The following is a 23,352-nucleotide window of genomic DNA, read 5'->3' as shown; positions in this document are numbered from 1 at the left end:
TCGACTGGGAGAAGCGATGGGTTCGCTGCGTTGGCCACGTTGTCAACATAGTAGTGAAACAGATGCTGTATGGCAAGAACCCGGATGCTTTCGAGAAAGAGGTCTTCGAAGGACTTCACACGGCAGCGAAGGAGCATGAAGTCTGGAGGAGGCGAGGCTCTGTTGGAAAATGGCATAACTTTGCTGTTGTAGGTGACTGAGTCCCCGGCTTTATTTGTTATACTCACGAAGACCTAGGAGGTGAGCAGATCGGACACGTGGACCGATATGCTCAAGAAGGTACAGGCTGTCGAGAGCCAACTCTCTGATGACGCTCAGCTCAAGAAACACCGTCCAGTTGGAGTTGTGGTCGACAATGCTACCCGGTGGCTTTCTCAATTCTCGATGATCGAGCGTGCTCTCGTCTTGAGGCCATTTTATAATTCTTTTGTCCAGAGAGCGTCAAACGAGTGGGAGAAGGTCAACTTGACGAGAGCTGGCCACGTCAAAAAGGGCTCCAAGCTGCCCTTCTTCCTGAAGGAAGAGAATCGCATGACAGCTGATGATTGGCATGTGCTCGGGACTCTTTACGACATTTTGCTTGACTTCCAGCTGGTTGTGAGAGGTCTTGAGGGTGATGGACAGGGAAAACACCGGAGAAAGGTCGAGGAAAACGAGATCGACCCTCCACTGTCCGGTAAGCCTTAGACTTCTCAAAAGCGGCTCGATTCTTATTCTAACAGCTGACTTGTACAGGAACAAGCTGGGATCTTATTCACGCGTACGAATTTCTTCTCGAAACCCTCGAATCCGCGAAAAGAGCAGTCGCCAATTTTCCGGACGGCCATCACCTCGCTGTCAACATCAACCTGGGCTGGCTCAAATTGAACGAATACTACGAGCATCTGAACGATAGCCCCCTGATCTATGGCGCCGCAGTTCTTCATCCTGCCTACCGGTGGGCACTGTTTGACGATTTGTGGGGAGACGACGATGAAAGACAGTTGTGGATTACCAAGGCGAAGGAGATGGTCCAGGATCTCTGGGAGAGAGAGTATAGGGACCTGGAGGTTGATGGCCCAGAGATTGAGTTGCCTGCCAATAAGCGGCTGAAGACCTCAAGAAACAAGTTCACAGCGTGGCGCACAAAGAAGCGAGGACTGACGGCTGGAGGGATTTCTGTTACCGAGTCGCCAATTCAATCCCCAGCTCAATCCCCTAGGTCCTCAGTTGGCGGTCTGGATCTTGATGAATACGAACAGTGGCAGCGTGATATCGACGATGCTGATGCTTCTGTCACAGATCCCTACGAATACTGGCACATAAGGCGGCTCAAATACCCCCGGTTGTCTAGGATGGCCTTGGATCTGCTTACTGTGCCACCAATGTCAGCCGAGTGTGAGAGGCTATTCTCGACCACTGGCCGCATGGTTACCAAGAGCCGCAATAGGCTAGATGCCAGTACAATTGGGCTTTGTCAGACACTACGGAGTTGGTTGCGTGCCGGTTTGATCGAGTCGCTAGATAGGATTCTAATAGACGAGTGACAAAAACATCGACGTCACCAAGGCATGGATGCGACCCACTAATTACCATTGTTAGACAAAGTAGGTTTCCATTCCACAAATTCCACAATATGGATTCATTTCCATAATGGATCCATTTCCACCCATTCCACATCGAAGTTATTAGTCAGCATCCATATCCACGCCATATTCACAAATGTGTCGTGGAGTGTCGTGGATTTGAACCCTGTGTAAGGATAATATCTTCATCTATATCAGCAAAAGCATATTCTTCAAGCAGAGATTCCATCGCAAAGATAAGGAAAGAAGGAATTGCTAGTCCTATGGCGTTGATCGCATCCACAGCGGTCATTGACTCCTTATTCCCCGGCTGAAAAGCAACAGGCCTGGTGTTTTTTTCTTGCGAGTTGAAAATAGCTTCAGGTTGCTGTCAATCCAGCCAATTTGTATAGGGGATTCATCGAAATTTCATAGATTTTGAGGACGAATTTCCTCTCTTATGACTGTGCCTTCATAACCCCCAAACCAGCCTTCCATGCGAGGGATATCGGTCTCTGCGCTTGCTCGTTGGATTTCCTTGACTTTGGGACGATTACACTGTAATTCTGGGTGCCTCTTCTTAAAATTCCCTACCCAGGCTTGCGATAACCTCGTTTTTCGTCCTTTTAGTTGAAATTGGCGAATGAGGCTGGCATAGTTGCGGATACAAGCTTCGGTCACAGCGAAAGCGCTGGTTTCAACATTGCGAAGATACTCAATGAGAGCGCGCTCTTCTGCCTTTGTGAGCGCCATTGGGCGCCCTCCTTTAGAAATAGATGCCTTTATCGTCGGTAACGGCTTCCCAGCTTTTAGGAGATATATATATTGCTTCATAAGAGGCAGATTTGCGTGGCGTTGGGCTGCGATATCACTTTGTGAGAGGGAGGCTGGTGCGGGCAAGCCAAGCGCGGCCGCCAGCTGCCGCATTCTTGCGGGATTTCTCCGAAATTGAAGTCATTGGGAAATAAGGTACGAGAAATGATACAGCGGTAATTTAAAGAAAATCGGTCAAGGATTGAGATCGTTGTGATATATTGAAGTTAGGTTATCTGGTTATGGTTTGTACGCCATTAGAGGTTACGGCACCCGCTCCTTAGAAAGGGGGGGGGAGGCGGGGGCAAAACCACTTTTATCAGCCAGCCGGGTATAGACGCTTGTATCTGAGTTGATTGATCTTATGAAATTCTGTATCTGATTTGGATTGATTGATCTGATTGATATATCTGATTGTTAATCTGATCTGACGGCAGCCCTGCTTCTGAAGCCTCTCGTTATAGATATCCGCAGTCATTGAGGCCTCGATTTTATGCCAGGAGTCGTAGAACTCGTTCCACTTTTCCTGCCTTTAAGTATAGTTCTTATCTTGAGTAAATCCGAGCATAAAATATGTCTAAACTGCTCTGTTAATATGCCATAAGCATAACAATAAGGTTGACTCAGGGAAACAAGAAGAAACAGCATTCATACAAGCAAGGCAGCGATCTGTAAGTATCACAGATGGAAGAGCTACTCCATGAAGCTCATATATACCCCGTAACTGCCCAAGGACCCAGATGAAGTTATTCTCTTTCTCGCCACTAAGGGATGCAGATGCAACACAGAAGGATCGTTGACAAGCATCAATACCGACTATAACAAGAAGAGGCGTCTTGTACTTATTGGTCTTGTATGTACAGTCCAATAGAAGCACTTTAGGATATGATTTGAGGTATTGTAGTCATCTTCGGTGTGCAAATAGTACTACTGTAACTCTGCCACTCTCGTCAAGGCATATTTGACTCCAGAAGCTCTCATTGTTAAGCTCATCGGCAAGGGCACACATATTGCTTTGACCTTTAGCAAGCTCTCATTTGCCCCGTGCAATGCAATTGTAGATATACTGCTGCGTAGCAAGCATATCTGAATTCATATGTAAGTAGGATCTAATCTCCTTTGGCGCAACGCCAGCATTGGCGAATTGTTGGACTTTTGATGTATCGAGGCTTGATAGCTGACGATGTTGTGTATGTACTGCTTCATTGGGACTTGATTCGTGATTGTGTTTACCAAAACCAGCCCCAGGACGATGCCTTAGACTCCATGTAGTCTTACATAGACTTCCTTCGCTATGACAGATAAGGTGCATCCTGTATAACGTATTGCAGTCTCTTGCAGCCGTTTCTATGAGCTACGAGGGGGCTTTGTGCCACGGTTACATACGTAGATAGCTTCAATTCTTCCACTAGAGGTCTTCCAAGAGTTCTTGACTGAGAATGCATAGCCTGGGGGCGCTGCCCAAGCATTGATTGCTGTAACAAGCTTCTTCCGTGAGCGGAATTTGCCTTCAGGAGGAAGGGCGTCATCAGGGAAGTAACGAGAAGCGTCAATTGGGTTCATTATAGATAAAGAAAGGCACAGTAAGTTGAATTGGTATCGCAGAAGCTGTTGATGGTTGAATTGAAGGGATTGAAATAAGGTCACGTATGCCTCTTATATAACAGATATTATTGGCACAGCTAGCTGTGCCTGTATGACTCGCCCCAGTACCCTGAGCATATGACGTCGCTGATCTGTCGACCTGGGTGCGGCAGGAGCTTTTAATCCGGCCCACGTCGAATGATATGAGAGCAATTAAAATGACTTGCTATGAGTGGCTGATCCTCATATCCCGAGGGTAGCACTACAACATTATTTTTACGCCCTATCCGTCATCCATCGCTATGTTGAGCGTCAACTGTCGCTGCGGAGACATCCCCGATAGCATGTAGCTCATCATCCGTGCGTCATGTTAGCAAGACCAGACGGGTACATGAGTAGAGCAGCCAATATCAGAACCACCTTGATATGGTATTTCGAACGAGTCTATTCATCTCTTCATAATGTCGTCCATGCGCGCCCTCATATCTCTCCAGCTCCGAACCCTTCTCCGGCCGCAAGTCCTTCGTGCTTCGCCGAGATTCATGCGAATCCAGACCGCCGCGTTATCATCGGCCATCTCAGATGCTATCATCCAGGACCACCGCGAGCTGGAAAAGTACTACAATGAGGTCATAAACTCTACCGACCATGACCATCAGCAACGTTTTAGGAACCAGTTCGTCTGGGAACTCATGCGTCACTCCATCGGCGAGGAGCTGGTAGTCTATCCTGCTTTTGAGAAGTATATGGGCCCCAAGGGTCAGGAGATTGCAGACAGCGATCGTCAGGAACACTACAAGGTAGGACCCAGAATGAACCATGGATCAAGAAAAGCATATAACTTTGAATTAGATCAAGGAACTTCTCAAAGAATTCCAGAACATGAAATCCACGGATCCAGACTACGTGCCGAAGCTCAAGGAACTCTGGGCCCCGCTCTGGCAGCACATCCAGGAGGAGGAGAGGCTTGATTTGCCGGCTCTTGAACAGTCGCTCAAGGCCCAGGGTGAGGAGATGGAGTTTTTGGCGAGAAGGTTCGACCACACAAAGAAATTTGTGCCGACACGCAGCCATCCCAGGGCAGGCGAGAAGCCACCGTTCGAGACTGTCATGGGTCTCATGGCCGCGCCTATGGACAAGTTGGCTGATATGCTGCGCAAGTTTCCAGACCAGAGCAAGCTATGAGCTCTATGCCAGCAGAGTGGGGAAAGGTTGCCGTTTCAATTTGTCAGATTGACCAAAGTCAGTGATAATTAAAATATTTTAATATCTTTACATACACGGCTACTTCTCGCGCCTCAATCTCCTGCTAGCATGAAAAGCCACAAACCAGATCGACCGACTCGTAGCTCGGCAAAATGCCACTGGGAAACTGCCACTGTCCAACCTTACACACAAAGAGATCGCCCTCGTAGTACTCCGTATTCGCCTTTCCACTCCTCCAAGCCTTATCTCCGTATCGAAACTCTGCTTACACTTGAGTCAGTCTCAGTGACACCGTGAATGCTGAGTCTGATATCTCCCGCTATCGGGTTGCCGCTGGGAAAAATAGTCGCATACATCATTTGGGGCATGCCACCAGCTTGGGCATCAATGTAGATGGAGCCCTGACCACGCCACTCCTCATCGTGGTCAAAGACGAGGTAGCCTTCTTTGATACCGTGTGACTAAGGTGGCCTGATCTGCTAGTGGCTGGGATGTGGATACAAAGTAAGGAGCTGTGCTCCTCTCGGATACATGTAAGTTAGAACTAACAACACAATCAACCCATTTTTGCTTCAACAGTGCCCAACCCATTTCAAAGCAGCAGCAACGAGGCATTTCGGCCCTGTGGAACATCTATTCCTCGCGGTGATGGGGTCTGTGATTATACGTTGCGTGCTAATTAACGCAAGATCTCGAGGGGCATTAAAGAGTCAATCGAGGAAAATGTTTCCGCGGAGCTACCGGTTATCATTGTCCAACACCTGGTCGCAGGCCCGTGCTTTCACTCGTATTGTCGTCCTTGCAGCGTCGCCAGATTTTATGCTGCTGTTCCTATTCGATCTCCTCGGGGCATTGACATCCGTGTTCTGTGCGTCATCAACTCTGTGCCAGGCGCCAATTGGGACGAAACGCATTCCACTATTTTGCGTGGCCTGTCAAAAGCCATTATGGGTCATTTTAGAAGACAACGGTCTTAAGAATGTCTAGAGGCGTAACATGCAAATGAGCCTTGGTCTCCAGACGTTCATAGATGAGCAGAACCATGTTACTCACTTCCAATCCATTGAGTCATCATCATCGGACTCACACACTTCCTCGTGAGCTACCTAGTATATATACCACACTCATTAGCACTTTCCTAGACTCTAGCTCACCAGCTATCAATAAAACTTCTTTATGCCAATAAAGTCTGACACGCGTTTACTTGCCCATTAAGAGACGTGACATCTTCGCTACGCTCAGACATCACGCCCTACGATCCTGCCAACATAAACCCTATAACGGTTTAGTTCACTCGTTGGGAAACACAACCATCACATTTTAATAATGATTTCTTTAGTATAACGTACGAGGTAAGCGAGCGAAACAGATAAGCGGGCGAAACAGCATACTGTGCAGCTAAAATAGCTTACCCTAGAGTATCCTTACGCTTTCATGAAATAGCTAAAAATCTAAAAAAGTATTTCTAGGCATAGTATAGTTATTTACACTTAAATATTATTTTTATAGACCTTTAGCTGTTTTGCTTTCTATATAAAACCTTATTATACATTATAAATGATAACGTACATGATAAGCAAGTGGACCAGACAAGCGGGTGGACCAAAAACCTCAACCTTTGAGATAGAAATCACCATAAAAACACAACAAATCATCCAATCAATTAAAACTAATCGCTATACTCTTCCCCAGACATAACGACAACTATCTGGCAGGTTCTTGTATTATGCCCTGTCTTGCCGCATGTTCTACAACGCCTTTCCTTTACTCGTGCCGACCCTCCTTGACCACCACTTCTCGACAATTCGGCCACCGCCTGCGCATTAACCTCCTTCTGGCCAACTGCTTCCCTACCTTCCTCTAGATTCATCGTCCCTCTTTTCTGTAGGCGGGTCCTTTTTGCCCTCCGGCGCCGGCTTAGTGTCTCATTTGCCCGTCGAAGGTCTTGGACCTCAGACCTCATCAATGCCATCTCATGCATAACCGCCTTCGTTCCTTTTTGAAAGAAACTTTAGTGCATCTAGAATAGAATCTGGGGAGCTACTTCGATGCCTTCTGACTCGTCTTTCGAGGTATTTAGACTGAGATTCAGCCTCGAGGACGGTCTTTGGGGTCTTAGAGATCCAAGGGCTAGGGTGCCTAGCCTCCTCCTCAACAGGCGTTGGAACCCGCACCTGCACATCAAGCTTTGAGACCACACTTTTCGGGTTAAAAGGAACAGGTATAGCTCCCTTAAAAGCACCCTTGATATTATTCTCGGTCATAGTAGCTTGAAAAGCGGCATAAAAGGCCGGGAGGAACTCAGTCTTGGAAATATGGGTTATAGACCTTCTGATCAGATGGTTTATTTCTCGACCATATGCCTTTTTCAGCGGCCCAAAGCACCCAACATCAAGAGGTTGAAATAGATGCGACGAATGAGCCGGCATACAGAGCGTCATAATCTTATTATCCTCGCAGTATCTCTCAAAATCGGCAGAGTGGTGGCTTTCGTGACCATCACGGATCAGAAGACGATAGGGACCAGTTGATCGGTTGGTTGTGCATCGGTTGAAGTGCTTTAGCCACTCGAGACCTGTCTCATTATCTATACAGCCATTTTGGGTCGTGGCAATAGCCCAATCGGCTGGGAGGTTGCTTTCTCGGTACCAATTAGCAAGGTGATATTGGCCTGCAACCATGATAAATGGATCGATTGCCTAACCTTCTGCATTAATCGCTTGGATTGCCGTAAGCCAGTCCCGATTTCCAGGCTGTACTGACTTCGGTCTTCCACGCCTCTCTGAGCTGGTAATAACTATACAGCTTGAGATCATGCCCATCATAAAGCCGGTCTCGTCAAAGTTCCAGATATCATCGGATCGGATGCCATACTTTGCAATTACATTCTGTACAAGCCTAAACCAATTGCGAATAACGGTTGGATCTTCACATCTGGCCCTTTGATAGTCATATCTCCGCTGGAAATGCGTCTTGAGCTCTGGTTGCCGCTTGATGAAATTGATAGCCCAGCGCTTGCCAACTGGTGACGCATCGCGGTCAGCAAGTAGTCGATTCGCCATTTCTTCAACATCACGGTGCTGGGAAGGAAATCCTCGCGAATCTAGGTCAAGGATATACTGAACTATAATCTGTTCCTCCAGATCACTTAGTTTTCGTTGCTTTGGAACCCAATCACTGCGAGCTTGTCGACCAAGAGATCGGTGATAGAGGGTCTGGAAGTGGACGTATAGATAAATGCGGCTCGTCACAGACTTAATTTAGGGTCTGCCTGATAGGCCTGAAGTGCAAGAATAATTCTAGCCTCTTGATCAGAATTTGGCATATTATATAGTTGGGAAATAATTGATCAGATAGTTAGATGTAAGGTTGAGGGGTTTTTGTCTCGCATGCTTATCGTGCACCCTAGTATGCTCGTTTTCAGAAATGGGGTCTCCGCGACATATAGGTTCCCAAAGAAAGCACACCTAGTATTTGTATACGACACAAATAGAGAATCACCATAATCAAAAGACGAATTTATATAGTGGTGTCATTTATTTGGTAGCCTTGCAATTGAGTTGAAGTTTCGAATTAGACTGAGTGTTATGGTTAAGAAGTGGATTGTATTGCTAACGTGTTTTATAAGCGAGTGTCGGATATAAGCGAACGGCGGATTTTCGACCCGACGCGTCTCCTCTTACTTTGACATCATTCCGTTCAACCGCACAACATGGAATCAAATTCAAATGAAAGGTGAATACTCCTAACTGTTCAAGCTATTCGAGCAAAGGGCAATTTTCCCATGACTCAGGTGGTAAAAAAAAAAATCCATACTGTGCCTGAATCAACACCACGCGCCAGAATAAAAGGCCGTCCGTCGCGACGCGATATCATGCCCAACTCTCGCAAACTTACTAACCTGGAAGAAGAGGCCGTCTTTGAACATATAGATCTGCATTCGTAAGGTTTCCCGCCAAAGCTTGCTGACGTGGAAGATATGGCCAATCTGCTGCTCGGAGAGCGTGCTAAAGAGAAAGTTGGCAAGCTATGGGCTGGATACTTTGTCAAACGAGAACGGCTGCTTCAATCCCATATTTATAGCATTTAGGATTACCAAAGAGCCTTACAAGAAGATCCCGGTAAACTTTGGCTTGGTTCCAGCTTGTGCGAAAGTTGAGGGCTAAGTATGGCATCGATGATGTCGATATTTATTAACTTTGACGGAACCGGGTTTATGATGGGCGTTATTACCCTAATTATGGTTCGATTTATATGTAAGAAGGATATGCGACTCGTGGCCTACATTCAAAATAACACACGATTGCGGGAGTTTGCTCTATCATTCAACTAGGATATGTCACATTTGTGGGGGTAATCTCGTATAAACTGACAGCTAGGGGACACAGTGCTCTGTCTATGGCTAACCACGTTTATTCTCTACAAATCGATCCCTGTCCTTGATTTTAACGCTCTTCTCTTTAACCCCATGTATTAACTCGTTTCAACCTGCCGGTTCGCTAGGACGGAGCGAGGGTGACACGGCCAGCAACAGCGCCAAGCGGAGACGGCTAGGCTTAAGCGGGCAGCTCAGTGCTCCTCCAGGGAATACATTACGATGCCCTGGTGGTTTGGCACTGGCACACCGGCAGCTACGCTCACAATAGAGATGGACTGGCAAGGAAGGAAAGAGAGTCGTCATTTCAAGAGGTAAAAATGTCTCCATCGTTCCAAAGCTTCATCTCCAGCCACTATTCCAAATAACATAGGCCATGTCCTTGGCTGTTTTAACGGTGTCAATAACGCGACAAAACATCCCTTTGTTTGAACATGTGACCGCCTCCTCATAAGGCATAAACATGCCAGACGGAGTGCGACGCATGCCAGCTGGCTCGGCGGTCAAGCTCTCTGTAGGAATAATGTGATGCGGATCATGTTCTTCGAAAGTCCCAGATGTGTACCAGCCTAAGTTTGTATCGGCATCAATTAAATCCTCGGAGAATCTACCTGACGCTTTAGGTGGACAAGATGCCTCTTGTGGAGAGAATGGCGAAACACGATGATTATGTAAGGCGCTAGAGGTGTAGCGTATGACCGTTTCTGGGACTTGTATATGTTCTCGATGTTTTAGTGTTGTTGATGGAAGCATCGCGATCGTCTTTCCATTAGAGAGTAATGAATTGCCCTCCTTCGCCGTCTTTCGCGACCTGTCCAGCTTCATTATGATTCCGTCTTCGGAATTGGTATCGGTACTGATATCGCAGTCGCCGCCATCGTCGTCGTCTTTAACTTCGACGGCGATAAATTGCTCGACTTTATAATTGAAGTGGATGTGTTTGCGCTCAACACCTGAAGATGAGATCCCAGTGTATGCTGACAATGGCAGCATACTAGAGGTATCACGGCTCATTGGCATCGAAGGGAAGGGGAATATATTGTGATCCATCGTCGCTAAGCTATCAAAAGAAAGCTCTCTTAGTCGCCGGCTGTCTTTCTGCCTCACCTGGACCACTGGGGCTGCCTGCTGGGGTAAGGATGATGTTGACAATGGCCTCTGCAGTATGGTATCTGATACGCTCCTTTTCTTCAGGATAGTCTTCCTGTTAGTGTTGACTAGTGAGTTGGGCTGGAGCAATGAGGCACTGGGAGGTCCAGTCTGCATACAGTAGATCTTGCTAGCACCTTGCTGAACGGGACCATATAGCCAACTCGCATCACTATCTTTAAGCCTGCACAAAGTTAGCTTGATACTCTTGCCTAATTCCGTCATGTCCTTACCAGTTGAGTGCTTCGGGGGGCATAGTCTTCAGGTTGTTTTTGTATTTTGTCCATATTCTCCAATATGCATTCTTCAAACGGGCGCTATTGGGGTCCTCACCTCGGCGAGTGGTAATATATTTCCATGATGACAGGATTTCTTCCTCCTTCCAGTCATGGGAAAGGTAGTCGACATTCCTCCACGGCTGGGCGTTAATAACAGTGTCAACTTCAGCGCGCTCGTGAGACTTTCCTAATTCTGGAGAACGCCGTGTTGACGTATCGGCCGGATTATCATTGTCAACAGACGAGGCGTAGTACGAGTCGCCCGCCTTGAGATCCAGCCGGCGTTCCAGGCTATCGTCCGGTGCTACAAAGACACCGTCTTTCTGAAATTGGGGTAACCAAGCGTGCTCTGCTGACGGCTTGACCAGATGAATTCCTTCATTACAATCGGATGGGGCGGAAATATCCCTAAATGGTGTCGAGGAACAGGATATATCCATTGATTCGCCGTAGATTGGAGGCGGCGAGGAAGCCGAAGAGGCTGCTGTGTCTGGATGTTCAAGAGACTGATAGCATGTGTCGCTCGTTGAGTCTGCTCCAGACTGAGAAGTGGTTGTCCTGGCCGCCAGTTGCGAGGGAGAATGGCATTCTTCCATTTTCGAGAAAATAAAGTAGCTGCTCCCTTCTGAGGAGGGTAGAGCGGTCATCTGGATAGATGGTTCATAGAGCTGCCTCCTACACACCGCACGTCATACAGGGGTATATCTAGGCTGCTTGTTTTGAGGTGTAACGAAAGCTCCGGTTTCTTGGGTTGTTAGAATTCGCCCCTGATGTCGAGGGCAGCTCCGGTGTGCGCGACCGTTGACGAGAAAAGGAAGGTTGAGATCCCAACAAATTGGGCGTCGCGCCGTGCCAATAATGGCCCATAGCAATCGAGATTGAAGAAGAGACAGGAGTTGCTACGCCATGAAAGCGATAGAGTGACATCATAAATGGCACTCTCTGCATGGTGTCAGTTTACAGTGAAAAGCCCCTCTTCATCTTGGCAATCAGTCATATTCACATGTTAACCACTCCCTGATATCAGGGATACTGCTGGGAAACTTATCCTACGGTACCGTTGCAGACCGGTCGGAGAGTTTCGAGCCACCTTGCCATGGCCTATAAGCCGTACTCGGTATAGCAGGTCAGAGACTCATAGCTTGCCTAATTGACAGCTGTAGCTTGACTTGCAATGCCTTCTCTCCACTTTAGTGAGCAATGTGCAGCGCGGTGCGCAGTGTACAGCGTCTAGGCGCTGGATTTGGGGCGGGACCGGAGAATGACGATGACGCAAAAAGAAGTCACTACGCCAGTAAAAGTGGAAAATCTTGGCGACGCTCGAAGATTTAGGCTCCGCCGTCACACTTCTGTGGGTTGTACTGCTGCTCAGATGCAGTTGCTGTTGTTGGTGGACGCGTGATGTTCGTGGCGTGCTCCGTTGACTCAAAACAACGCCGGGGTAGATGCAATGAACGGTTAAAGCTCATTGAGTTCTTTTGTGGCTGCTGGTCCCAAACCTCTCGTTCCCACTGTTTGTTAATTGCAATACGACGGTTCGTCCGCGCCGGGATTCAACGTTTAGAAAACGCACTTATGATGTCGGTACCATAGGGTTGCATATGCAGTGACCACCAGTCAAAACAGATTTCATCAAGAAACACACAACTAGCTTGGGAAGACTTTGAGTTATCCGCGGCGCGATCTTATGCGCTATGCCGCCTCCGACTGAAGCCGACAAATTGATGATCCACAGTGTCTGGAGCATCAAGAGCTACCGGCAAGAGCACCCACCGATCATCAACTACCACATAGCAGACGTCCGACGCTCTCCATGGCTCCAACACGGAGTTTATGTTGTGTCAGGAGATCGAGTGAAAATATGATGCAGATGGCTGAAACTTAGAGGCGAGGACCTGGCGCTAGTTCTCATTAAGAGAACGTGGTACCCCTCCAATTCCCCGCATTACATGGGGGATGAGAACTACGGGACAAAATGCTCCCGGCCATATCTTCATCTGGCCCCCTACTCGGCACCTTCCGGTGAGCTGGTGTGTCCGGTTATCCTCTATGCAAAGCCCTCGCCCCCAAAAGTCCAAGCACAATCACATGTCTGCTCATACCGTAAACCGCTCACCCATCCCCCACCTTCACAACCTCGTTGGTGTCCATTCAGGCCACTGCATATCAGAACTCTAAGAGCTTTAAGCAAGTCGAGAATTACTGCATGCATGACGCTGTGTTTTATTGCCCCAGTGAGATTGCCTGGCCCCCGAGGCTCAACGACATGGATGGTGACTAATTGCCGGACTCCGAAACGTTTGGCAGATTTGCTAATCATGGCCGCATACGTCATCTCCTTAAACAAAGGGCTTTTTGATCTCCTCGGGTTCCAAAATTGGCCGTTTGAACATCCCGCTCCCACGGGCAAATCCTGTTTTCTGCTCATGGCCTGGCTGTTCTAAGGTTAGTATCTGCTGGTGCTGTGTTCCTGGCTACGTACAGATAAGCTTTTGCGCACTGCGCCCGGTACCGCAGTCCGATCTGTTGCTTGTGAAAGCTGCCATATTTGATCCTCCCGTGCCCTACTTATGTCGTTTGGCCCGCCTACTTGGGCAATTCTCCTTGAATTCCCTCTTCTACCATATCCAGGGTGTCAATCTAGGCCATTGAAGACCTCTCATCGCAGCTTATTAAAGGGCCTAACAATTATAATCCACGGACCTAGATCATTTTATATATTCTTCGTATAGCCCTTTTCTTTACTGCTGGGAGATCTTGCCTTCGATTCTCACTCAGAAGTTACCGCCACCACACCATACTAATGATCCCACCATCCTGCATAATGAATACCGCTTCCCCGATGTTTCCAAACCATATAACATATCAGTCGACGCCAAGTGAAATAGGCGCCAGCTCATTCTTTAAGGACGCAATTGATGCCTCCCCAGTCCCGATGGAAGTGGGTGTCGAGTCCACCTACATCGCATTATCGACTCAGCCCGCGGAATTCAAGAACCTCGGAGGTAGCAGAACACTGCAAAATATACTGCCACCCGTTACGGAAGACAAGATGTTGAACCGGCGGGTCCACACCCGAAGAAAATTACAAGCAAACGAGGCACTCTTCGAGTCCAGTGCCTCTGGGCAGGCTGCAGAGTCACCCAAGCCAAGGAAAAGGGGCCGAATACCCAAGAAGCAGCCAAAAGAGCAGAAGGTAACAGGTCAACAGGAGGAGCTTGATGATGATCTCCCCAAGGATCCCCGCCGGCGTCGGGTGCTCGAACGTAATCGCATTGCGGCGAATAAGTGTCGTCTCCGCAAGCGTGATGAAGCCTTAGCCCTCGCTTCTCGAGAAGAAACTATAGAGGACCAGAACCGCTATCTCATGACGTGTTTCGACTCTCTAACCGTCGAAGTTTACCACCTAAAGACTCAATTACTGCGGCATACAGAATGCAATTGTGTTCTCATCCAGAACTACATCGCGAATGAGGCGCAGAAGTGTGTGGATAGGCTAGTCGCTTGCTCTACTGCATTCGATACCTATGGCAATTCACTAAGTCCCTTCGATGGAAGCCCAAGTGGTGCTAGCACCGCCGAAGAGTTGAATACGCAGAGTCTAAATGGAGGTCGTTTCCTGTCAACCCCGAGAATCTCTTCTCAGCAGGAATCTGGCACCTCGGAGGTTACAGGCGTCATGTTCGATATGATGTTTTTAGGACCATTTCAAACGGCTATTATGCCCCCTGATTCGATGGTCTTTACTCAGCCAGTTCCACCGTTATCCTTCATTGAATAAGGACCAGGGCTATCCATCTACGAGGGACGGCGAGAATACCAAACGGATGAGGTTGCTTGGAACACATATTTACATTTTTGACGCTAGTCGCTACCTTTGTCCCTCAATATTAAAAATGCGGCGTAAGAAACCACGTGAAGAGCAATATACGATTCTGGTTAAGACGGAGTTGCTTTGTAACGTCTCGTACCCCTATGAATATGGAGCTGGGGCGATGCTTTTTAGTAGCCACACGCCAGGGAGTTGCAAACGGAAATGTGGAACAGAACTCGATGGCAGCCAAACCGTAGAAAGATCCTGGAGAGGATGGGTTGTCGGTGATGGTCCGGAAACAGCTCTGGTCGGTGGCTAAAGATCAAGCTCAACTTTCTTCGGACCTCACTAGTGCACAGAGAGTTGCCCGATCAGCAGAAACGTGCGAAAACCATCCTTTTCTAAATCGCTGAAGGGCCGGTCGCACTATCAGTACGTGGAAAGACTGATCTCATCGCTGTTCATGAATATCTTATATTGTGGGGACCTTCAGAGTCCTCCACATGAATTACTTGAAAGCAGGCAAGCGAGGATTAGCCTAAGAGGGTTAGCTATGCAAGATAAGACTCCAAACATTTGGAGGGTCAAAACTGGCTAAACCGTTCGTTGTATGAAGCTGTGGGGCTCTGAGTACCAGGACCAAATCGTCCGGACTGTGAATCGCTTAATTACCACACTGTGCCTTGGGTCTAGACCCACTTAGGGGCGAAATAATTTCCATTCTATGCATTGATTCTCGCTTTGGACTCGGTACGAAGTCATGCAGGATGCTGAGGTAAACCCCCCCTCATCTATGGTCATTAACCTCATGCTGGACTCATCCGCGGTTAGGAGTGTGTCGACATACCGGTACAAAACAGCCCTACGAGATGGAACTCGACCTACATGATGATCGAGCGCGCCTTGATCAAGCAGTCTGAGCTCAATAGCTTCATCCAAGATTTAGGGCTAGAAGCAGACGCCTCAAAAAGGGTTCCCATGGCCGACATTCTGACCTCCGATGACTGGAAGGTCCTCAGGGAAGTTAGCCATATTTTGGAGCCGATCTACAATATGACAATGAGAACACAAGGATGGGGTACAAGTGGAGGCCACGGCCGGCTCTGGGAGGTCATGACAGGGATGGAGTATATTCTGGAACATCTAAAAGATTGGAGGCTTCTCTACGACGATGAAACTGCGAATCATGCTACGGAGGAAAGACGTAGAGCTCAGGGGGAGGAGCTTGAATCGGTTGCGGATACGAAGTCAATGTCTGCGCGGCCATCTGTAGTCGGGCAAGCTCGAGGGCGACCCTTGCGCCAATCACGACTACCATCGCGACTCCAAGGGTTTGAGATCACGCCGTTACACCGCCGTCGCGAAACGGTTCTTTCGGCTTGTCCATCCACCAGCCCATTGTTTAACGAAGGTGCTCTTCCTGTACATTCTCGAGGAGACTACCTGCAGGACGATGCTCGCTCCGTAAGTAACATTGCCAGTATGGAGGGTCAAGAGCGTGCTAGTATCAGGGCAAGCATAAACGCTGCTTGGATTAAGCTGAACGAATATTATACTCTTCTGGGGCGGTCGCCTCTGTTTGCGGCCTCTGTTGTTCTGAATCCGGACCTTGGCCTCCGGTGGCTGGAGACTACCATCCACAACCCCTCTTTCGGCATAACCCCTCTTTCGGCAAGCAAAATAAAAAAGCCACCACCAAAAATCAACAACTTCACTTACACAGAACTTGACCGAATTGATAGAAATCCGTGAAACTTTTCGTTTCATAAATCATAAATAGGGTTTATCTATTGTACTCTGGTTTTTTTCGCCACCCGCCGCGACCGCCTGGGTGGTTGGTGGGGTATGTTTTCCTCTCTGACTTCGATGACAGAACCAGCCTCCGATTCTGACTCTTGCTCGCTTGAACAGACAGATTCCACCACAACAGGCATATTTTGAGTCGCCCCTTCTGGTATGGACTCTTTACCAGCTAGAGTCTCTCCAAGAGCCATAAAACGTTTGTTAGGATTCGGCACCGCCTTCCTCTTCTTCCCTCTCTTCAGGCGAGCCAATTCTTCCTCTAGGCTAGCAATCCTCAGCGTATGCGCCGCTACCGTCTGCTGTTGAGCCTCAAAGCCCTTAGCTATCACGCTGTACCGTCTCCGTGTCTTTGGTGTTTTGTTCAGCCCAAGATCACGAATTTGACGGCTCGTCTGTGGTGTATCGTCCGAGTCAAAATACGGCCTGGGCTCGGGAGTCGCCCTTGGGCTGCCATTCGGCCTATCTTCCTGGATTTCTGGGTGCCGCAGCGCTTTGGCACGTGAGATCGGCCAATTTCCAGTAACCCTCCAGCCAGACAGTATGTTCTTCTCAGTCATTCCAACTCGACGAGCCTTGGCGTAGGCCCTGATGAAATTAACCTTGTCCATCGGAGCGGAATCAGTCAACGAGGCGAACTTTTCCAACTCTCGTCGATATGCAGCCTTCGAGGCATTGAATACTCCATTGTCCAGTGGCTGGAGTCCATGAGAGCAGTGTGCTGGTAGATAGCAGCAATAAACATTGTTCAAAAAGCACGTGGCCATTCATTCATCCTTCCATCACTCAGCACTGATCTTAAGGTGGGGAAAATAGTGAACATACTGTTGCATGGCTTCCATGACCATCTAAAATGATCAGTCTCGCATCAGAGTCGTCGGCAGGCGTAGTCTGGGGCAGATAAACTCTTTCAAGCCATTCAATGCCTATGTGGTCATCAGTCCACCCGTTGGGCGATGTTATATAATACCAGTCTGCTATCTGCTTGAACTCATCAAGAAACCACTGTTTCTGGAGCTGTTTCCCCTTGAATATTATGCCAGGAACTAAAGCGCGGCCGTCAGCAGTGATGGCTTCGATGAATGAAGTCCAATTCCGAGTTTGTGGTCCCTTGAGAAACGCCTTGCGCTTCGGGTCCGCGCTTCCAACGACCAGGCTATCTAGACCTGAACCCAGAGGGTTAGTCGGCCAAAACTCAAGCATTGACAGGGAATAGAGGTGAATTCTTGCCGAAACCAGTCATAATACCCCCCTCATCAACGTTGACGGTGTTTTCAGGCTTGATCCAACCATATTGGCCCTCCCTGATATCAAAGTACCAATGAACCGCTCTAGGTGTGAAAGAGTCAAATCTCTTGGCTTCTTGACGTCTACCTATCTTGGTCTTTAGGTCTGCGCGGCGATTGATAAACTTGGTCACCCAGTTACGTCCCAAGTCGGGATGTTCGCCCTGCTGTCTCAGCAGGCCCATGACGCAAGCGCGGATCTGACTGTGGGACGGAGCATAGCCCAAAGACTCCTGACGGAGTATCCAGAAAGCGAGCCTATCCTCTTGGCTCTTGGACAAGCGTCGATAAGGGTGGACCTGCTCTTTCACGGCCCCGCGGCCGTTGAGTCTGTCGATTAGAGTGCTCCGAGGCACTCCCCGTCTCTGAGCGGCTTGAGGAGGTGAAAAACCATTATCAGTAACATCCAATATGGCCTCTGCCATGTCTTCCTCTGTGTATTTCCATCGAAGTCTTGACCTAGGCATTTTCATATGTTGTCGCAGATAAAGGCCAAAAAACAGAGAAAAGAGCGGTGAAGAACTTGATGATCAAATTAACACTATTTCCATAGCACGGTATGCATACATCGCGTACCCCGCACAGCCTTAGAGGGCTACAATCGTTAACTCCAATCATTTCTATAATCAGCAAAGGCATTGTCCTCCAAGTAGCTATTTATTTTGGTCAATATTTGTGTAAGTGAAGTTGGTGAGTTTTGGTGAAGCTTTTTTTATTTTGCTTGCCGAAAGAGGGGTTATGCCGAAAGAGGGGTTGTGGATGGTAATTGGACTTCCCCAGAGCAGCTGCAATGGCTTCGGGATGCAAAGGATGGCATCAAAGCCCACTTTGAGCGTTGGTACTCGAAAAACGACGATGATGCTTCTGAGAGTATTTCGGCCACCTCCTCGTTGACGCCCCGACCTGAGCAAAGTAGGTTTGAGCAGTGGGTGAAGAGTCGGCAGCCTAAGCCCTCGGCAACAGGCAGTGAGCTTGAACGATACTATAGGCTCGAGCCGGAACAGGTAGATGACCCTGTTCTTTGGTGGATTGATCATAGCAATGCCTTTCCGCGTTTAAGTAGATTTGCATTGGATGTCCTTGCAATCCCGGTCATGTCAACCGATTGTGAGAGAGCATTCAGTCTTGCGAAGCTTACAGTCAGCTCACAGCGACACTCTCTACTTGGATCGAGCATTGAGTCGATCCAACTACTGAAGAACTGGATTAGGGGAGGGTGTGTTACTCTGGGGGGCCTATGCTTAAGCAACAAGGCAGTCAGATCCCACGGGCAGAATCGTGAGGTTGGGAATAGCTCCACGTGACCTATTATTTATCAGATATCTATTAATCAATCAATCAGATCAGATGCAGAGGGTAAAGTATCAGTTCAGTTCAGATTTACGTCCCCATCTGATTTGATTGATCTGACGGCAGCCCTGAATTTGCTAAAGGAACAAGGGGAATGGTGCATCAGATCACCTTATTGAAGTCAGAAGGTGCAGATCCTTCGAGAGGAGAATGAAACACTCTCGACGTCAACGTGTCCAAACGAAGCGCTTGAGACAAGGAGGAAGTCTAACAGTAGGTCAGGGTCAGGATTTGCAGGGTTGGAATGAGGTCCATGTCGCAGCGAGGACACGTCGGTGTCAGGCCTTCGATGGCGCTGGATCAACAGATAAAGGTAGAGGTGAGCAACCCTACAGCCAAGCCGGCGATTATTCAGCTTGGCCGATCACTTAATGGTGCGAGGCGGGCAAGATAAAGTTGCCTCAGAGGAAGATGCACAAGATTTCGTGGTGGGATAGTGAGGGAAGAAACTGTCGACCTAGTAGCAAGTGCGCTGGGTTGGGACTCATTGGCTATGGTATCTTGCTTTAGTTTGAGGTGACACGGAAGGTTGCAGCAGTGGATAACCCGAAAGTGTGCCGCTTGCCCTACATACCCTGTCGATATCAATCATAGTCGCGCAGACCGGTGCAGATCGCTTAGTGCCGATGAGATGATCTGCGTTATCCCTTCGCCATGAGAGGAAAAAGGTTGCTGCTGTACTACGAGTGTTGGTTGCAACCGAGTTTCCTATTTCATCACTTAGTATCTATTATGCTTTTTAGCACGACATAATCAACTCGTCTAGGCTGTGACGCTTCTCAGACATGACACCTTGACAGTAATAATTCCAGTGTACTCATTAACGCGCAGAAACCCTTGATCTTTTCATTCGTCGCTCCACCAAACTGTTATGCATCAGGCTCTGATCCCTGAGAGTTTTGGCTTAAATGCTTCCGTGTAAAGAAGCTTCAATTCAATGAGTTCCGACTAAATGCTTATGACCGTTCAGTTTCGCTATTTACTGGCGAATTTCTCCCAGGCACTGATTTGCGGCCATCCGAATACCGCTATGGCCATCGCCAACAAGCTTACTCGAGAAGCTGTGCGCTGACCCACTCATCCCTAGCATCGATCTCAGTGCCTGCTGCTGCTCCATCCTTCTCTAGCGGCAACTTTAACCATCTTATACCCCTGATATCGCAGACAGTATGATCGAACAACCCTCCTAGGGGCCGCCGTAGATGGTTGTAAGGTGATGCGGCGGCGACTGCTAGGAAGCGGCGGCGCGTACAATGAGTGGCCTCACTATCCTCTCTCGAATCGGAAGCCCGCGGCACAGAGTCCTTGTAATTCCGTTCTGATGTGGGCGTTGAGATTTTCCGCTGAAGTCTGCAGAGAACTCCCCTCCAGCTACCAACCCCTCTACCTCTAGGTTGATCCAGCGACTCATAAGACTTCATGAACTTGGGTAGGATTGAGTCCTCCATGAGCTCAAGGACGGTCTTGACGGCATCATCCAATGTCGATGGATATGGGGGAAGTGCAGAAGAACGTAATCCGAGAAGTCGAGTCCTAATTTCAGAGGGAAGGTTGACCTCGCGATGTCCGTTAGGAAGGATATCCCTTTGAGTGCCACAGCCCTTAGGCGGGGTCACGACAGGGGTATAGAGCCAATCAAGATAAATGAAACTAACGGTACTTTTCCACACATACTAATTTGTATGATGGTAAAAGTCCCAGCAGTTTTGATTGCTACAAAGAGCTACCTTACAGACTTGGCAAATATCTTAGGAACTTCCAGTACCCTGCACGTACTAACCTTATGACTAAGCTAAGTGGGGCGAGTGACCTTCCTAAGGGCTGTGGCACTCAAAGGGATAGGTACCCAGAAGATCTTCCCATAGTTCCTGCAGGTAATCGTAATGGCGTCTTAGATATTCCCAAGGGATTTCTTTTTCCTCGACTATCTCTGCGTAATGAGCTCGGTATTTCGAGGCATCTTGGATGAATTGAAAGGTTTCTAGGCAATGGTTTTTTGAAAGATAGGCTGTGAAATCATTTAGTCTCGAAGCGTCAGAAGTTAAATTACTCGGGTAGGGCCTAGAGACCGGCCCCCCGTGCTTTTCATTCAGTCACCAGTGACCGTGCCTCAAGCACGGGGGGTACGGTGACTAGGAAAAGGTTCGGTTGACTGAGGAAATTTAAGATACCTCTAATAGTAAGGCAAGGCCTAGGAAAAAGAAGTACCGTTAATATGTCAAAGTCACGTGATATATGCGGGGAAATTTGGAGATGAAGGATACTTCTGATAATAAGGAAAGACCTAAGAAAAAGAGGTATCTTAGATTTCCTCAGTCAACCGCCCCTGTGCCTAGTCAACGTACCCCCCGTGCCTGACCCTCTGGCACCACAGGTGGAATGGGTCAGGCTAAGGGGGGCCGGTCTCAAGGCCCTACCCGAGTAGTGACTATTGTGAATTTGTGACATAATTTAGATGTATTAGTAAATTGATAAGCACTTATCCATTTGAGCCCCTAAGCTTGACTTGGGAAAAGGGCTATGCCGGTCAAAGGGATAGTGGTTGCTGTACTGAAGGAATAGGGCAGTGATAGAGCTCGACTTATCATCACATGTCAGCGCCAAGGAAATACCCATAGGCTCATGGGGGCCAGCGAGCCAACCTTGCTTGCTAGGTTGGGGCACAAATTGAGGGACATCGGCGGGGCCCGATTTTAGCTGTGTTTTACAGAGTAGGGCTTTGACTATCTTTTGAGCTTCATATGCTGCCTAGGATCATTGTAAAGCCACGGTATTCTAAACGAGAGATCCAAGACAGCCTGAGCTTCACTGCATTTTTAACCACACCAAAGGGCATCGGAAAACAACTGTCGTTGGTTCGACCAACGAGTGTGTGTGCCTCGTTTTTAATGTAATGCTGTATCAAGGTGCAGCTTCTGGATTGCATCTAGCATTAACCGGCTCTAAGCCTAAGGCGCAACCGCCTCGCCTGGGTGGCAACTCAGTGACGCCTGGCAAGGGCCCATTAAATACGCGGTCTAAAGAGGTGACCAAGAGAGGGCACTAATGAGCGATTGGTTTGCCGGCTAAGGTCCTCAAATTTCCGGAATACATGGGGGTCGAAGTCTGGATCTCTGGTGGTACCAAACCCGTACGGAAAATGGGAGGCCAGTCTAAAAGTTTGAGAGACTGGAGATGGGCATTGCAAATCGACGAGTTCTTGCTCACTGCAGACCAGAGTTTTAGGTCAACAATTGGTTGGTTATTGTGGCTCGACGCCCCATGCCCCACTACAATACAACCCCATCTCTCTATACTGTGATTGGATAGCAGTCCTCGGAGTGCGTCTGGCCGTTGTGATTGGCCATTGGAAACTGGAAATCAAGTTGAGGCGAGACCAATGACGCGCCATGACGCGTCGCGTCTCAACTGAATCTGCAAACCTCGAGCGTCGTACCAGGACTATGAGGAAGAGCATGAGATGAGTTCGTCTGGGCAGCTGCGTTTAGAAGCTAAGTCGATTTCCATGGATTGATATCCCAGGACCTTTGAATGACTTATCAATGTGGCCTTTGCGGCAGTCCATGGCCCAATATCGTTCTGAGGGGTAAATCTCCCTTCACAGTGCAAAGCCATCCCTAGCTGGAATTTCACTACCTGTCAACTGAGCCCTCACCTGGCTCATTTCTCCAGTAGGCCCTTGTATTCTATCTGAACGCTTGGATGCTGTCTCTCTAGCTCAATCCTAGCCTCGCCTCCTCCATAACTAACTCACTCTATCTTATTCTACCGATTCTGTCGACGCTTTGGACGCTGTTGATATGTTCAGCTCCAAATTATTTCGCTATATTTTATCCTTAAGCTCGTTTTCCCATCCCCGCTTGGAGGACTTCTTGCTGTCCTTAGACTTCCTAGATATGCCGATCCACTTCCCCGACTCTCATTCCTTAGGGGTCGCTTTAAATTTCAATCGCACCAGCCCCGTCTCGTCGTTTGCTTTCGCAGGATGCAGTTACCATCATTGTGCTGATAAGTGTCGGCTTTGTTTGAACCGCCGGCAATCTCCTCTGTATGTATTCAGGCTAACCATCAAGATTCTGATAGGCCTAGAAACGCTCTTCCACGTTAGACATACTCTGCTATCAACAATGGTATATCACGTATAGCAACTGAG

The 23,352-nt window shown here is 48.3% G+C and overlaps 5 protein-coding genes across 5 annotated transcripts; 3 read left to right on the top strand and 2 right to left on the bottom strand.

Moving 5' to 3' along the window:
• Positions 1–384: 384 nt before the first annotated feature.
• Positions 385–687, top strand: BKA55DRAFT_522568 (uncharacterized protein; the record flags this gene model as incomplete). The annotated part of the gene is made up of 1 exon (XM_046188592.1): positions 385–687. One exon carries the CDS (start codon positions 385–387, stop codon positions 685–687), a length of 303 nt encoding a protein of 100 aa, XP_046044120.1.
• A 3,715-nt stretch (positions 688–4,402) lies between these two features.
• BKA55DRAFT_523206 (uncharacterized protein) lies at positions 4,403–5,126 on the top strand (the record flags this gene model as incomplete). The annotated part of the gene is made up of 2 exons (XM_046188627.1): positions 4,403–4,660; positions 4,794–5,126. 2 exons carry the CDS (start codon positions 4,403–4,405, stop codon positions 5,124–5,126), a joined length of 591 nt encoding a protein of 196 aa, XP_046044119.1.
• Positions 5,127–9,864: 4,738 nt separating this feature from the next.
• BKA55DRAFT_652873 (uncharacterized protein) lies at positions 9,865–11,646 on the bottom strand (the record flags this gene model as incomplete). The annotated part of the gene is made up of 3 exons (XM_046197356.1): positions 11,629–11,646; positions 10,905–11,596; positions 9,865–10,855 (listed from the first exon to the last, which is right to left on the bottom strand). The coding sequence occupies exons 2-3, from the start codon at positions 11,594–11,596 to the stop codon at positions 9,865–9,867; spliced, it is 1,683 nt and encodes a 560-aa protein (XP_046044118.1). The 5' UTR covers positions 11,629–11,646.
• Positions 11,647–13,773: 2,127 nt separating this feature from the next.
• BKA55DRAFT_709240 (uncharacterized protein) lies at positions 13,774–14,836 on the top strand (the record flags this gene model as incomplete). The annotated part of the gene is made up of 1 exon (XM_046200759.1): positions 13,774–14,836. One exon carries the CDS (start codon positions 13,774–13,776, stop codon positions 14,728–14,730), a length of 957 nt encoding a protein of 318 aa, XP_046044117.1. The 3' UTR covers positions 14,731–14,836.
• Positions 14,837–20,248: 5,412 nt separating this feature from the next.
• On the bottom strand, positions 20,249–21,250 carry BKA55DRAFT_522934 (uncharacterized protein; the record flags this gene model as incomplete). The annotated part of the gene is made up of 2 exons (XM_046188612.1): positions 20,249–20,783; positions 21,030–21,250. Coding segments are annotated over 2 exons (756 nt in total), but the record flags the coding sequence as incomplete, so codon positions are not given.
• Between the last annotated feature and the right edge of the window lie 2,102 nt (positions 21,251–23,352).

This window comes from Fusarium redolens (assembly GCF_020744475.1).
Source record: "Fusarium redolens strain MPI-CAGE-AT-0023 chromosome Unknown BKA55scaffold_18, whole genome shotgun sequence".
Taxonomy (NCBI): domain Eukaryota; kingdom Fungi; phylum Ascomycota; class Sordariomycetes; order Hypocreales; family Nectriaceae; genus Fusarium; species Fusarium redolens.
The sequence above is the reverse complement of the archived record's forward strand: the minus strand, read 5'-3'. Positions and strand labels throughout refer to the sequence as shown.